Below are 12417 nucleotides of genomic sequence, written 5' to 3'. Positions count from 1 at the left end.
CAGCCTAGCCACCAAGTGTTACTCATTCTGGCCATATAGTTGAAAAAAAAACAGTATGATTTAGAGATGAGTAACAGACAGATGTATGTGGAGAAAAGTAAGTTTGAAAAAAAAACAGTTTTAGAAATTGTTAAAATGCAGAAAAGAAAAAATAAAGGAGAGCTGATGGAAAGTTTAAACTGTATTACAATGTTTGGTCACTAGGTGGCACTGTGTGAAGACTATAGCTGCATGTCTTTACTAAATGTTGGCGCCAGTCTTCTTTTAAAATTAATTAATTATTTTTTAAATTATTTTATTTTATTTTATTTTAAGTTGTTACCTGTGTCTATTTTGCCTCTGTGTGATAATCCTGACATAGATCAAGCTGGATCCTTCTCATTTTGGCACACAAGACTCCAAATTCCACCATCTACACAGAGAACACATACAGCTGCTCTGACTGCACCAATACATTCTAGATCTCTTTGCATCCACCCCTGTGCCATCCCTGGGACCTATCAAATCCTGCTGATATTTGGACTCAAGACCCCACAATGCACTGCCAAAACAGACAGTCCATAGCTCCTCTCCTAATATGCCAGATAAATCTAGAACCTGACCAGTCCTGGCACAAGACTGCTGCAAAAACCTGTATGTGGACCTGGATCCAGGCAATTTTTGGCCTCCCAATGTACAAATCTCTCTACCCAAATATAGACTATTGTTGACCTCCTACTCCATCAGAAAAACCAAGATCCTGACACACTCTGGTGCACAATTTCAACAACCACATCCTACAATTTGATCCAGCTAATAATTTGCTCCATACTTACAGCTTTACCCTCCAAATAGAGGACAAGGAGAGCCACTCTTATTCTAGTATAGATTGGTTTAATCATGTGATAAAACTGCTGAATTCTGCCAGATCCTGGCATTTTTGGCCATGCCCCCAAAATGTATTTTCTTCAGAGACAAGTGCAGCATAGACCTTTACCACTCGAGCTAAAGGACTAACTACAAATATTATATTTGGTAGCATGCAATGATCGTTATCCTCTGCAGACCAGCTCTAAAGGAGGATGCATAACACAGCGAAGCTATCTTACATGTGCACGTATGGCCATATTTTACAGACAGCACAGCTGAGTAGTTAGAATAGGCAGATTATTTGTGAGACACAGTGTGGTTAATTGTCTATGGTTTTGCTAGTATAGCTATACTGGTATGTTATGCTGCCAAAATGGTCTTACTGTGGGTACAGTTTATAGCAGCAAAACTGTGCTTTGCACCAGTATAATGCATTCCAGCCCCTCTGTGCAAAATAAGCTGTACCAGCAAAAGGACAGTTTTGCTGGTGCAGCTGTATCTACCAAAGGGACTTCTGCCAGCACACCTATGTCAGTCAGGGCTCACACCTCTTCACACACCTGACCAACAGAACTATGCGGCAAAACTGTGTTGTGTAGACCAAGCCTGAGATGTGGACCTGCCATATCAGAGATCTGGCATCTAACCCCAATTTGTGTAAGCTCGCAGTGGGGTATGAGGCTGTGGGGGTACAATAGTTCCGGCTACCTGTGACTGCTGATACTATTCTGAGGTGTAAAGGCTGCCTCTGTCTCTAATGGTCCCCGTGCGGAAGTGGTTATAGTAGCTGGGAGAGGCCAGCAGAGTCTGGAGGAAGAGCAGGGTGGAAACTGCCACACTGCTGCCCCCAGTGTGGAAAGACTCTTCACCTTGTTGGGGCAGGAGAAGAGCGGTGCAATTTCAGAAGCCTGCCTGACTCCTCCTCATGCAGCTGCCCACCTAGTGCTGTTTTCTGCTCCTATAAACCCTCTCTAAGACCACTGTGATGTACTCGACACGTGGCAACCCTTTAAAGCCACCCAGTGATTGAAACTGATGCTGGATGTGGTGACTTGCCTGGTAAGCAGAGTAGCTCTCTTTGAGCACATATAATAGGTGCTCCCTGATCTGCACTGGCTGCTTATGGCTTTCCAGATAAATTTAAGCTCTTCACTTTGACCTATAAACCCCTAAAAAGCTCAGGACCCATCTACCTGAAAGAGTGTCTCAACCCTTGTGCCCAGGGAAGGGCTCTCTTCTGGCTTCTCACTTTCTTGTGAAAAGGATCCTGGAAGAGTGCTGGGGAGAGGGGCTGGGAGAAGGTCTGCTGTAAAATGAGGTAGCATATCCCTATAACTGGATAATTTCCTATACACATTGATTTGTGATAATCCCACACCTGGTATGCAGGATTTTTTGGTGCTCTACACCTGGCTGCATTTTTTTTTTTTAAATTACAAATTACAAAACCCAAAGTACTTGTTTTCATTTGAAAGGCCAGTCATGGCTGATTCACACCCTACCTGTCATTTCTTACATAGTATTGAGACATTGGTCCCCCCATGTCCACTCCACCAAAGATGCCAGTTTTGCCCATTGTTCAGTTTTCCAATAAGTACCTCTGCACTTTCTCCCATGCTGCCTGTAAAAGTGTGGGTTATTCCCACATGCCCCTTGTGGTCCAGTGTGGCACTGCAAGTATGCCCCACCTTCATTTCCCGAGATGGGGGTAGCAGTCAGTTCCCTTTCCCAGCTTGAGGGGATTGGGGTGGGGGGCAGCTGTTGGCTTCGTACTGTCCCTTAAAGGGACAGTACACTCTTTCGCACTGCTCTTACACATGGAGGAAGCTTCCCATGAAATTTGCATTTTCTCAGCAGCCACAATGCCTGCAAAAAACTCAACTGGGGATGGGGAGAAGCTGATGCTCTGTACCACTACTTATTATGCTGACTGGTATTGTCTCATTGTTACCTTGGGCTCATCCCAGCCATTTATTGTATCCACCTGTTGGCTCTAGCATTACACTTAGAGTGAAATTCTGGCCACACTGAAGTCAATGGCAAAACTCCCGTTGACTTCAGTAGGGCCAGGATTTCCCTCTAAGACTTAAGCACTTTGGGACAAGAACTATTTTTGTTAAATGGTTGTACAGAGCCTATAACAGTGGGATGCCATTCTCAACATCTGTCATAAATATAAAGGGAAGGGTAAACCCCTTTGAAATCCCTCCTGGCCAGGGGAAAGCTCCTCTCACCTGTAAAGGGTTAAGAAGCTAAAGGTAACCTCGCTGGCACCTGACCAAAATGACCAATGAGGAGACAAGATACTTTCAAAAGCTGGGAGGAGGGAGAGAAACAAAGGGTCTGTGTCTGTCTGTATGCTGCTTCTTGCCAGGGACAGAACAGGAATGGAGTCTTAGAACTTTTAGTAAGTAATCTAGCTAGGTATGTGTTAGATTATGATTTCTTTAAATGGCTGAGAAAAGCATTGTGCTGAATAGAATAACTATTTCTGTCTGTGTATCTTTTTTGTAACTTAAGGTTTTGCCTAGAGGGGTTCTCTATGTTTTGGAATCTAATTACCCTGTAAGATATCTACCATCCTGATTTTACAGGGGGGATTTCTTTATTTCTATTTACTTCTATTTTTTATTAAAAGTCTTCTTGTAAAAAACTGAATGCTTTTTCATTGTTCTCAGATCCAAGGGTTTGGGTCTGTGGTCACCTATGCAAATTGGTGAGGCTTTTTATCCAACATTTCCCAGGAGAGGGGGGGTGCAAGTGTTGGGAGGATTGTTCATTGTTCTTAAGATCCAAGGGTCTGGGTCTGTAGTCACCTAGACAAATTGGTGAGGCTTTTTACCAAACCTTGTCCAGGAAGTGGGGTGCAAGGTTTTGGGAAGTATTTTGGGGGGAAAGACGCGTCCAAACAGCTCTTCCCCAGTAACCAGTATTAGTTTGGTGGTGGTAGCGGCCATTCCAAGGATAACGGGTGTAATATTTTGTACCTTGGGGAAGTTTTGACCTAAGCTGGTAAAGATAAGCTTAGGAGGTTTTTCATGCAGGTCCCCACATCTGTACCCTAGAGTTCAGAGTGGGGAGGAACCTTGACAACATCAGTAATCATAAGAAATAATTAATAATAAAGAATAAATGGAGCTGCTGCATTTTTTCTGTACTTAGCTGGTATAATTTTTGGTCTTAGAGCTGATATAGCTGGATCCAAGTGCTGGCTATGTGATTTTGTGCTGCAACTGTGGCAAGTTGCAGAGGGTCTACATCAGTGGTTCCCAAACATTTTAGTAAGGCAACCAAACAACTGCATTTTGTATTTTTTTACGACCTATCCAGGATCCAAATTTAATGGGGGAGGGCAAAATCATAGGCCAGTGTCCTCCTCCACCGCCACCTCCTCACCCTGCTGAGAGGCTTCTGACCATCTGCAGCAGCATCCTCTACCCTAGCACCACAACCCTACTCCCAGAGAGGTGCAGAGGGAATGCCCCAAAGTGTGGGGGTCTGGTATTTGAAGAGCTTGCTCTGCACTCATCCCACAGTGATGACTCCTTTCTTGCAGGGCTGGGCCTAACTCCCTGCTCTGGGAGTTGCAACCTGGCACACAAGGTCACAGCATCACTCTGTCCTGATGGAGGGGCGGCTGGGACATATTTGAGTGAGTGGCATTGCGACCTGCCCATTTGGTGTCAGTGCCACTCAGGTTTGACCTATGCCATCCCTTGCAGTACCACTCAGGTATGGCCTGACCACTCCTCTGTCATGGGAGAGGAGCAGCCAGGTCAAACTTGAGTGGCACTGTGACCCTGTGTACCAGGTCACAACACCCAAAGGGGGGTTGCTAGGCCCAGTCCCATGAGACAGAAGCTACTTGTGCAGCGTGAAGTGCTGGGCAGGCTAACTCTCCAACTCCCCTGCCCCGGGCCTCTCCTCCACACCGATCCCATGACCCATTTACATCCTTCCCACGATGCAGCCCATCCTTTAGGAGACATTGGCTAAGATTTTTTGATGGATTAGAAGTTGCTACATTTAAAAAAAAATAATTTAGATAATAGAATTTTGGAGAAAGAATATGGCTAAAAATTGGCAGGCTCCAGTGGGATCCCAACCAATGTTCCCTCTAATTTTTGACAGGCCGTGTGCATAAAAAATTTATGCTGTGCAAATTTTTGTGCTTCTGTGCAAATGTTTGTGCTCGTGGTGTTTAGCCGTGTGTGTGGGGTTTAGGCTCTGTGTGCGCGTGCACACGCGCACAGCTTAGAGGGAACAGTGATCCAGATACATGTTTTTCATATGCTATTAGTCTGGATACATCAAGGGCCCTTTTACCAGTGGTAGAATGGTGGCTACACCTGTAGGCTGAGGCCTGGGGTGAAAAGAAAATGGCAGGTTCTGGCAGAATACAGGTATGTCAGATCTGTGTTATTGTGTCGTTGTTGCACCAGACCACACTTGCCTCAGGATACACCCAGGGTCTGTAATTTTTTGGTACAGGTAGAGCAGCTGGCTGTGTTCTGTATTTAGATATTGGAATTTGGGGTAGGAGTGCAAAAATTGGCAAAATCCAGCACAATCTATGTTTTGGGTCTGGGGTTTTGTAGTGCTGTGGTGCTGCAATGTGCAAAAATCCAAGATCTTTGGTGCAACAGAAGTGGCTGGACTCGTTCTCTCTTTATTTATTTGCAGGAATATTTCGATACATACAAGTGGCTGGATGTGTTCTTTATGTAGGAAGTGGAAGTACTGGGGCTTTGTTCTGGTTTTTTGCAACACTGCTACATGGGGAATTTTTTTGTGGCAGCCCTGTTCTCTATATAGCCAGTAGAATTTGGGGGCTTGAGTGCCAAGATTAGGAGGATCAGGGTTTTTGCAGCATGCCAGTGCTAAAATGTGCCAGATTCCAAGATTTTTTTGGTGCAATCTAACTAGCAGAGTATCTTTTTTTCAGGCAGAACTTGGGGAGCTGAGTGCAAAAATCAGTAGGATCCAGTAAGACTGGTGCAGATGCAGATTTTACCTCTTTCTAAAAGGCATCCGCTTGAAGCGATAGCATAAAGGGTGTGTAAATTTTTTATATACTCAAACATTTCCCCCCATGCAATTGGAGGGGTTGTGCAGTTTGACATGTGGTCCAAAATATATCCAAAGGATCCAAACTGTTGGATTTGTGCAATATTCTTCCGTCTTCCTCTCCCTCCCCAAACCCGCGCCCCCCACATTCAACAGTTCTGTACAAAGGAGAAATGTCTTAAACATCCGATCACAAGTAACCCTGATTACCAGCCTACTGTGAGCTTGATGAAGTACAGAAAAGCCATCACTGACGCTTTCCCTGTGTAAAATCGGATTTTTGTATTTTGCTAATCCCTGGTTACAATCTGTGTCCTGCTCTTTGCGATCCACCCTGCAATCAGAATCCAGCCTGCCCAGATGCAACCTGGGACATTAAAAAAATTCTTGACGTTGGAAAACCGTAATTTATTAGCCTAAATCTTAGGGAGGGGAGGGGATTTCTGGGCACAAACTTTTTGATCCCTCTGAGGATTCTGCTGTTTCCCTTAGGTTGAGGAGTCCAAGGTGCCTACCACGGTAAAACGGAGACGTGAAAGTGGCCCAGAGCTGATACCCTGGAGTGTCCACTGCCTGCTTTGGATTTTTTATTTCTCCCGGGATCAGGGCGAGTTTCTAGGAGATGCCCCCATACATCCTCTGGATCTTTTTCTTGGTAGTTTTGAAGGCAAGAGGGGAGCTGCCATTCATTGCAGAAAACAATGCAGCTATGATGGTGAACTGGTAAGGAAACATGTCTTTGTTCTTTAATGAGAGGCAGCTTGCTTTCCCCAGGGGGCTCTTTGCTATTAGGGGAACGACTGTGATTATTTCTACATGCACATCCTGGCTGCTGATTCTCTTGGCTTATTTAGCAACTGTTTTATGGATATTGGAGGGGTTGGGAATGATTGGAGCATAATTTTGGAGGAAAGCGGAGCATAACTTTGCTTTGTGGTTGCCTTGTACTATGCAAGATTGCCCTAGCTTTAGGATTGTTTGGAGAGTAAACAGCAAGCCCAGTTGGACTCAGAGTGGGCCCCACCTTCCACCGGGCTGTTTGTTTGTTTGTTTAATTTTGAATAGAGAGCTTTAAGCACCTTCATTCCTTAATGCTACCAACCTTTGTGATTGTGTGTGTGTGTGGGTGAGAGAGGTTGGGGATAAGGGGGTTGTGCGCATGGTAAAGTGCCCTAAATATCCCTTCCAAGGATAGCACAGGTTACCAATCTGGTTTACACCTTCTCCTCAGGGTCTCAAATTAGATCTCAGAGCCTGTCATTTATAGCCAGTGATAGGAGGTGCCAGGTCCTCAAAATAAATATGTCTCAGTGCTTTACTAGTGTTAATTTCTGCCAGAGCATTGTTCAAATCTGCATTCTAAAAGTCCTCTGTGAATGAAGCCACGGGGGAAGGGGATGGCTTTGTTTAAAGACAGTATATTTTTGGTTCCAATCATAGGAGCCCTTAGACTCTACTCCATTAATTCTCTCAAGACAAGTATATTATATAACCTGTTAAAGCCTCTGTGCTGTGGAACCCATGTAACTGTCAGAGCTGGTCTGGCTTCACCCTCCCAGGTATCCCCCACCCCCATCTAAGCACAGGGCTGCCCTGACATGGAAGCCTTAAGCAGGAGGGAGGGAAGGGGGGGCCTCACGTGGATGGCTGGGCTGGGATTAAAGCTTCTTTGCCTCTCTAATGCTGCCACATCTGGTGCCTCCACTTCCAGTTATGGAGGAAATGGGAATCCTTGGGGTTAGCACCTCCTCTCTGGCCACGTGGTACCCAGGACACGCAGCAAAGCTCAGCAACAGCTGCCACCTTCCCTCTTCCCCCTCCCCCAAACGGTTTCATCAAGCAAATCACTATAAACCTAGAATTGGTACAGATCTAATGGGTGGGCAGTGTTTGCCTCCTGGCGCTGTTCCTCCAGCAGGGAAATAAGCCAGAAATAGTGCTGCGATTTCAGCAAATACAGCAGGACCTTGGAGTGACGAACACCTTGGGAACTGAGGTTGTTCATAGCTCTGAAATATGCGCTGTTTGTAACTCTGAACAAAACATTATAGTTGTTCTTTCAAAAACTTACAAAAGTTTGCAGCTGAACACTGACAATACAGCTTTGAAACTTTACTATGCAGAAGAAAAATGTTGCTTTCCTTTATATTTTTAGTAGTTTATGTTTAACACAGCACTGTACTGAATTTATTCTTGTTTGTTTGTTTGTTTGTTTTTTTGGTTTTGGCCTCTCCTATTGCCTAATGGTGTACTTCTGGTTCCAAATGAGGTGTGTGATTGACTGGTCAGTTTGTAGCTCTGGTGTTGGTAACTCTGAGGTGCTACTGGTCAGTTGCCAAGACTTGATATGCATCTCCCTAGTGCCCGCACCAAAGACCCAAGAGCCTGTATGCATCTCCCCTCACTGCATCTCTTTTTCCTGTTAGCAACTGTGTGGTGGAAAGATGCATTCTACCACACCTGTACTGGTACTGATGTTTTCAGTTCCTACAGTCTGTCCCATCAGATGATACTGGTTAAGTCGTGAACCATCTTCTGCAACCACCACAGATGTAGCGGTGCTATTAGTCCAGACGTAGACCACTTCAGAATTGGGGTAAGCATCTGTTGATGGAAATAAAGATGACAGGTTAAAACAGAGATTAATTTCCTAGTGGACTCTTAAATTATATAACGAAAAGTAGTACTTGTGGCACCTTAGAGACTAACAAATTTATTTGAGCATAAGCTTTCTTGAGCTTCAGCTCACTTCATCGGATGCATTCAGTGGAAAGATGAAGTGAGCTGTAGCTCACGAAAACTTACGCTCAAATAAATTTGTTAGTCTCTAAGGTGCCACAAGTATTCCTGTTCTTTTTGTGGATACAGACCAACACGGCTGCTACTCTGAAACCCTAAATTATATAGTTTTGGGAAAGGGAAGGAGAAGAAGAGAGGAGTGAGAGAGGTTAAGAGAAACAAATAGAGATGATATAATTATGTTCCCATATGTCCGGCTCACAAAGAATTAGGTTGAAGGCTTCTGACTTAACAGATGTGTGGGATGGTTTGTAAAAGGCTGGAACATTGGAGTTACAAATATAATCCTTTCAGCCCATTTGATTTCAGGGAGATTTTGACTGGAAGAGTGAAATGTGCATGGAGTGGTGTGGGGGTGTGCTGGCTGGTTTATATGCCTGGCTGGGGTTGGTGAGAGTGTGTGCACATGTGGGAGGGGGAGGCTGATGTGTCTGCATGTGTGAAGAGGGTTGAATTGTGCATGTGCAAGTGTGTGTTTGATGTGAGTTCTCACTGCCTACTATTTTTTAGTTGGAGGCCCTAGGAATCAAAGGTAGTGGCAGAGTTGCCAACTCACATGAACTTATTGTGAATCTCACAATATTTACTATTTTTCTTCAAGCCTCAGTGCCTGGATCATGTTATTCTATGAGAACCTCAGCTTTCACATTTAAAAAAAAGTTTCAAGCCCCTGTGGTTGCAAAGGAAAGCTTGAAAACAACAGCCCTATAGTCTTAAAAAGCAGGAGGCAAATTTTTAAAAAAGCTGTGTTTTTTTTAAGAAAAGCTCTTTATTTTGGGGGTGCCTGTCTTATGATTTTTGAATGTTTAGCGGTGGCAATGAGGTTGCAAGGAGCCAGACACTGTTTTACCAAATCCTCTGGAAAAACTAATGACCAGGACATCAATTTCCTTGCAAAGAGAGCGCAAAATGCAGGTGTGACAGACATGGAAATGCTGTGTAATAATGTAAGAATAGGGTCTGTGCAGGGTTGCAGCACAATAGCTTCTCAGATTTAAGAACATCCGAGCACACAGTTGAAAGATAACAGGGAAAACAGGTGGTGTTAGCTTCAAGGATCCTGTATCCCATCTTCAACAAGTTTCAAGCCTTGTTTTTCTAAAGCTGGTAGCCTGTCTTGGAAAGCAGGGACTCAGAGAAGGACTTAGGGATCATTGTTCATAATCACCTGAGCATGAGCTCTCCGTGCAATAGTGTGGCAAAAAGGGGAATATCAAATAGAAGTAGGGAAGGGATCTTGACTCATACACAGCATTGGTGAGACTGCTACTGGAATACTATATCCCATTCCAGGGTCCACACTTCAAGAATATGGGCTAGCAGCTTGCTCCATCCACTCCACACATCAGCCTGGTATGGCAGTGCCTCCGGGAACGGTGCACCCTACTCTTGTTTAGAGGGAGGCAGTGTAGCCTAGTAGACAGAGCACTGGACTGGGACTGAGGAGATCTGGGTTCTATTTCCAGATCTGTCACTGGCCTGTGGGGTGACCTTATGCAAGTCACTTCACCTCGCTCAGTTTCCCCATCAGTAAAATGAGTGAGAGAGGCACTTTGTGAAGTGCCTGGAGATCTAGTGATGGAAAAACTGCTATATAAGAGCTAGGTGGTTTTATTATTATTATTACTATGGTTGTGGAAATACTAAAGAGAGTTCCAAGAAGGGCTGTAAGAATGGTCCAGGGCCTAGAAAACAAAGCTTCTAATGTGAGGCTTAAGGAGCTGAACTTATTGAAGAGAAGGTTGAAAAGTGTTTTGATCACTGTGCACAGGTACTCACACATGGACAATGATCTGAGAGTGGGGGATTTTCAGCTTTGCTGAGAAGGGCCTAACAAGATTTTGTCTGGAAGTTAAAGTTAGACAAATTCAACCTTGAAATAACACATGATTTCCTAGTGGTGAGGGTAATTAAATATTGAAAAAGCTTACCAGGGGAGGGGCTGGACTCACCATCACTTGGAGTCTTTAAGACATGACATATTTCGTAACACATACTTTCATCTGGCTTCTGGGCGAAGTTCTGCAGCCTCTGTCAGTGGGAGGCAGTGGGGAGATCAGGCTGGGTGGTCATGGTGGTCCCTTGTGGCCTAGGAAGTTCTGGTTCTATGAATTCCCCCTTCCTTCATGGAACATGAGGAGAATAGGAGTGCCTCTGTTGCCCTCAACATGCTCAGAACACTTTCAGCTTTGCACTAAGACAGTGAATATAACCAAATCTCATGTTTCAGGGTTTCAAGGGTCAGGAAGGATTATGTTCCCCCAGTGCACAATTGGCCAGATGAGTTCTGGGTTTGGTTGGGTTTTATTTTCCACCTTCCTCTGAAGCATCAGAGATTGGCCGCAGCTGGAGATGGGAAACCAGACAGGGCAGATGAGTGCTCCGAGGTGGTACAGAGAATCCTCCTTCTTATATGCCTGGCTCACCCGACTTGCTCACATGCTCAGGATCAAACTCATCAGATTTGGGTCAAAAAGAATTTTTCCCACAGGTCAGATTGGCAAAGACCTTGGGGCATTTTGACTTCCTCTGCAGCATGGACCATGGTTCACCTGCTGCGATAATCTAGACGAGTGGTTCCCAAACTTGTTCCGCTGCTTGTGCAGGGAAAGGCCCTGGTAGGCCGGGCCGGTTTGTTTACCTGCTGAGTCTGCAGGTTTGGCTGATCGTGGTTCCCAGTGGCTGAGGTTCGCTGCTCCAGGCCAATGGGAGCTGCTGGAAGCAGTGGCCAGTATATCCCTAAGCCCGTGCCACTTCCAGCAGCTCCCATTGGTCTGGAGCAGCGAACCGCGGCGACTGGGAGCTGCAATCGGCTGAACCTGTGGACGTGGCAGGTAAACAAACCGGCTCAGCCCAAAAGGGGCTTTCCCTGCGCAAGCAGTGGAACAAGTCTGGGAACCACTGATCTAGACATATCTCACCTAATCAATTCCCTGCCATTGCTGGGGCCTTGGGCATTGGTTACATCCTGTTCTCTGCATCTGGCACACAACAGTTTAGTCTAACTAAATTCTGAACTTAATATACAGTATCTGGGTGAAATGGAATGGCTTGTGATATAAAACAAGTCATACTAAGTGATCTAGTGGTGGCCTTAAACTCTATGAAACTATGAAATCAAAAAGGATGCTGAAGAGTTAAAAAAACATTCTCAGGAGAAGAAAGGGGGTCAGCTGTTAAAAGCTTCTCAACTGACTCAGATTAGGGTGACCAGGTATCCAGTTTTCAATCCGAACACTCAGTCGAAAAGGGACCCTGGCAGCTCCAGTCAGCACCGCTGACCGGGCCATTAAAAGTCCAGTTGGCAGTGCTTCAGAGCTAAGGCAAGCTAGTGCCTACCTGTCCTGGCTCTGTGCTGTGCCCTGAAGTGGCCATCAGGTCCAGCTCCTAGGTTGGGATCCACGGCCAATGGGAGCTGCGGGGGTGGTGCCTGCAGGCGAGAGTAGTGACGCATGCAGAGCTGTCTGCCATGCCTCCGCCTAGGAGCTGGACCAACTGCTGCCACTTCTGGGCCACAGCATGGGTCACAGTGCCAGGACAGGCAGGAAGTCTGCCTTAACCCTCCTGCTGTGCTGCTGACCAAACCCTGAGCCCCAACCCCCTGCCCCAGTCTTAAGTCCCCACAAACCCAGAGGCCCCTCCCAAACCCACCCCCAGAGCCTGCACCTCCAGATGGAGCCCTCACCCCCCCTGCACCCCAAC

General features: G+C 45.6%; 1 protein-coding gene across 6 annotated transcripts in view; it reads right to left on the bottom strand.

The window, feature by feature from the left end:
- Positions 1 to 12417, bottom strand: part of GABRA5 (gamma-aminobutyric acid type A receptor subunit alpha5) — a 92420-nt gene that overhangs the window by 8654 nt on the left and 71349 nt on the right. For all 6 annotated transcript variants that reach the window (XM_048858861.2, XM_048858868.2, XM_048858839.2 and 3 more), the window contains exon 7: positions 8377 to 8520. In XM_048858861.2, the coding sequence (XP_048714818.1) occupies positions 8377 to 8520 (144 nt within the window). The remainder of the gene's footprint in view (positions 1 to 8376; positions 8521 to 12417) is intronic.

The sequence above is a fragment of the Caretta caretta genome, chromosome 1 (assembly GCF_965140235.1).
Source record: "Caretta caretta isolate rCarCar2 chromosome 1, rCarCar1.hap1, whole genome shotgun sequence".
Classification (NCBI taxonomy): Eukaryota; Metazoa; Chordata; order Testudines; family Cheloniidae; genus Caretta; species Caretta caretta.
The sequence above is the reverse complement of the archived record's forward strand: the minus strand, read 5'-3'. Positions and strand labels throughout refer to the sequence as shown.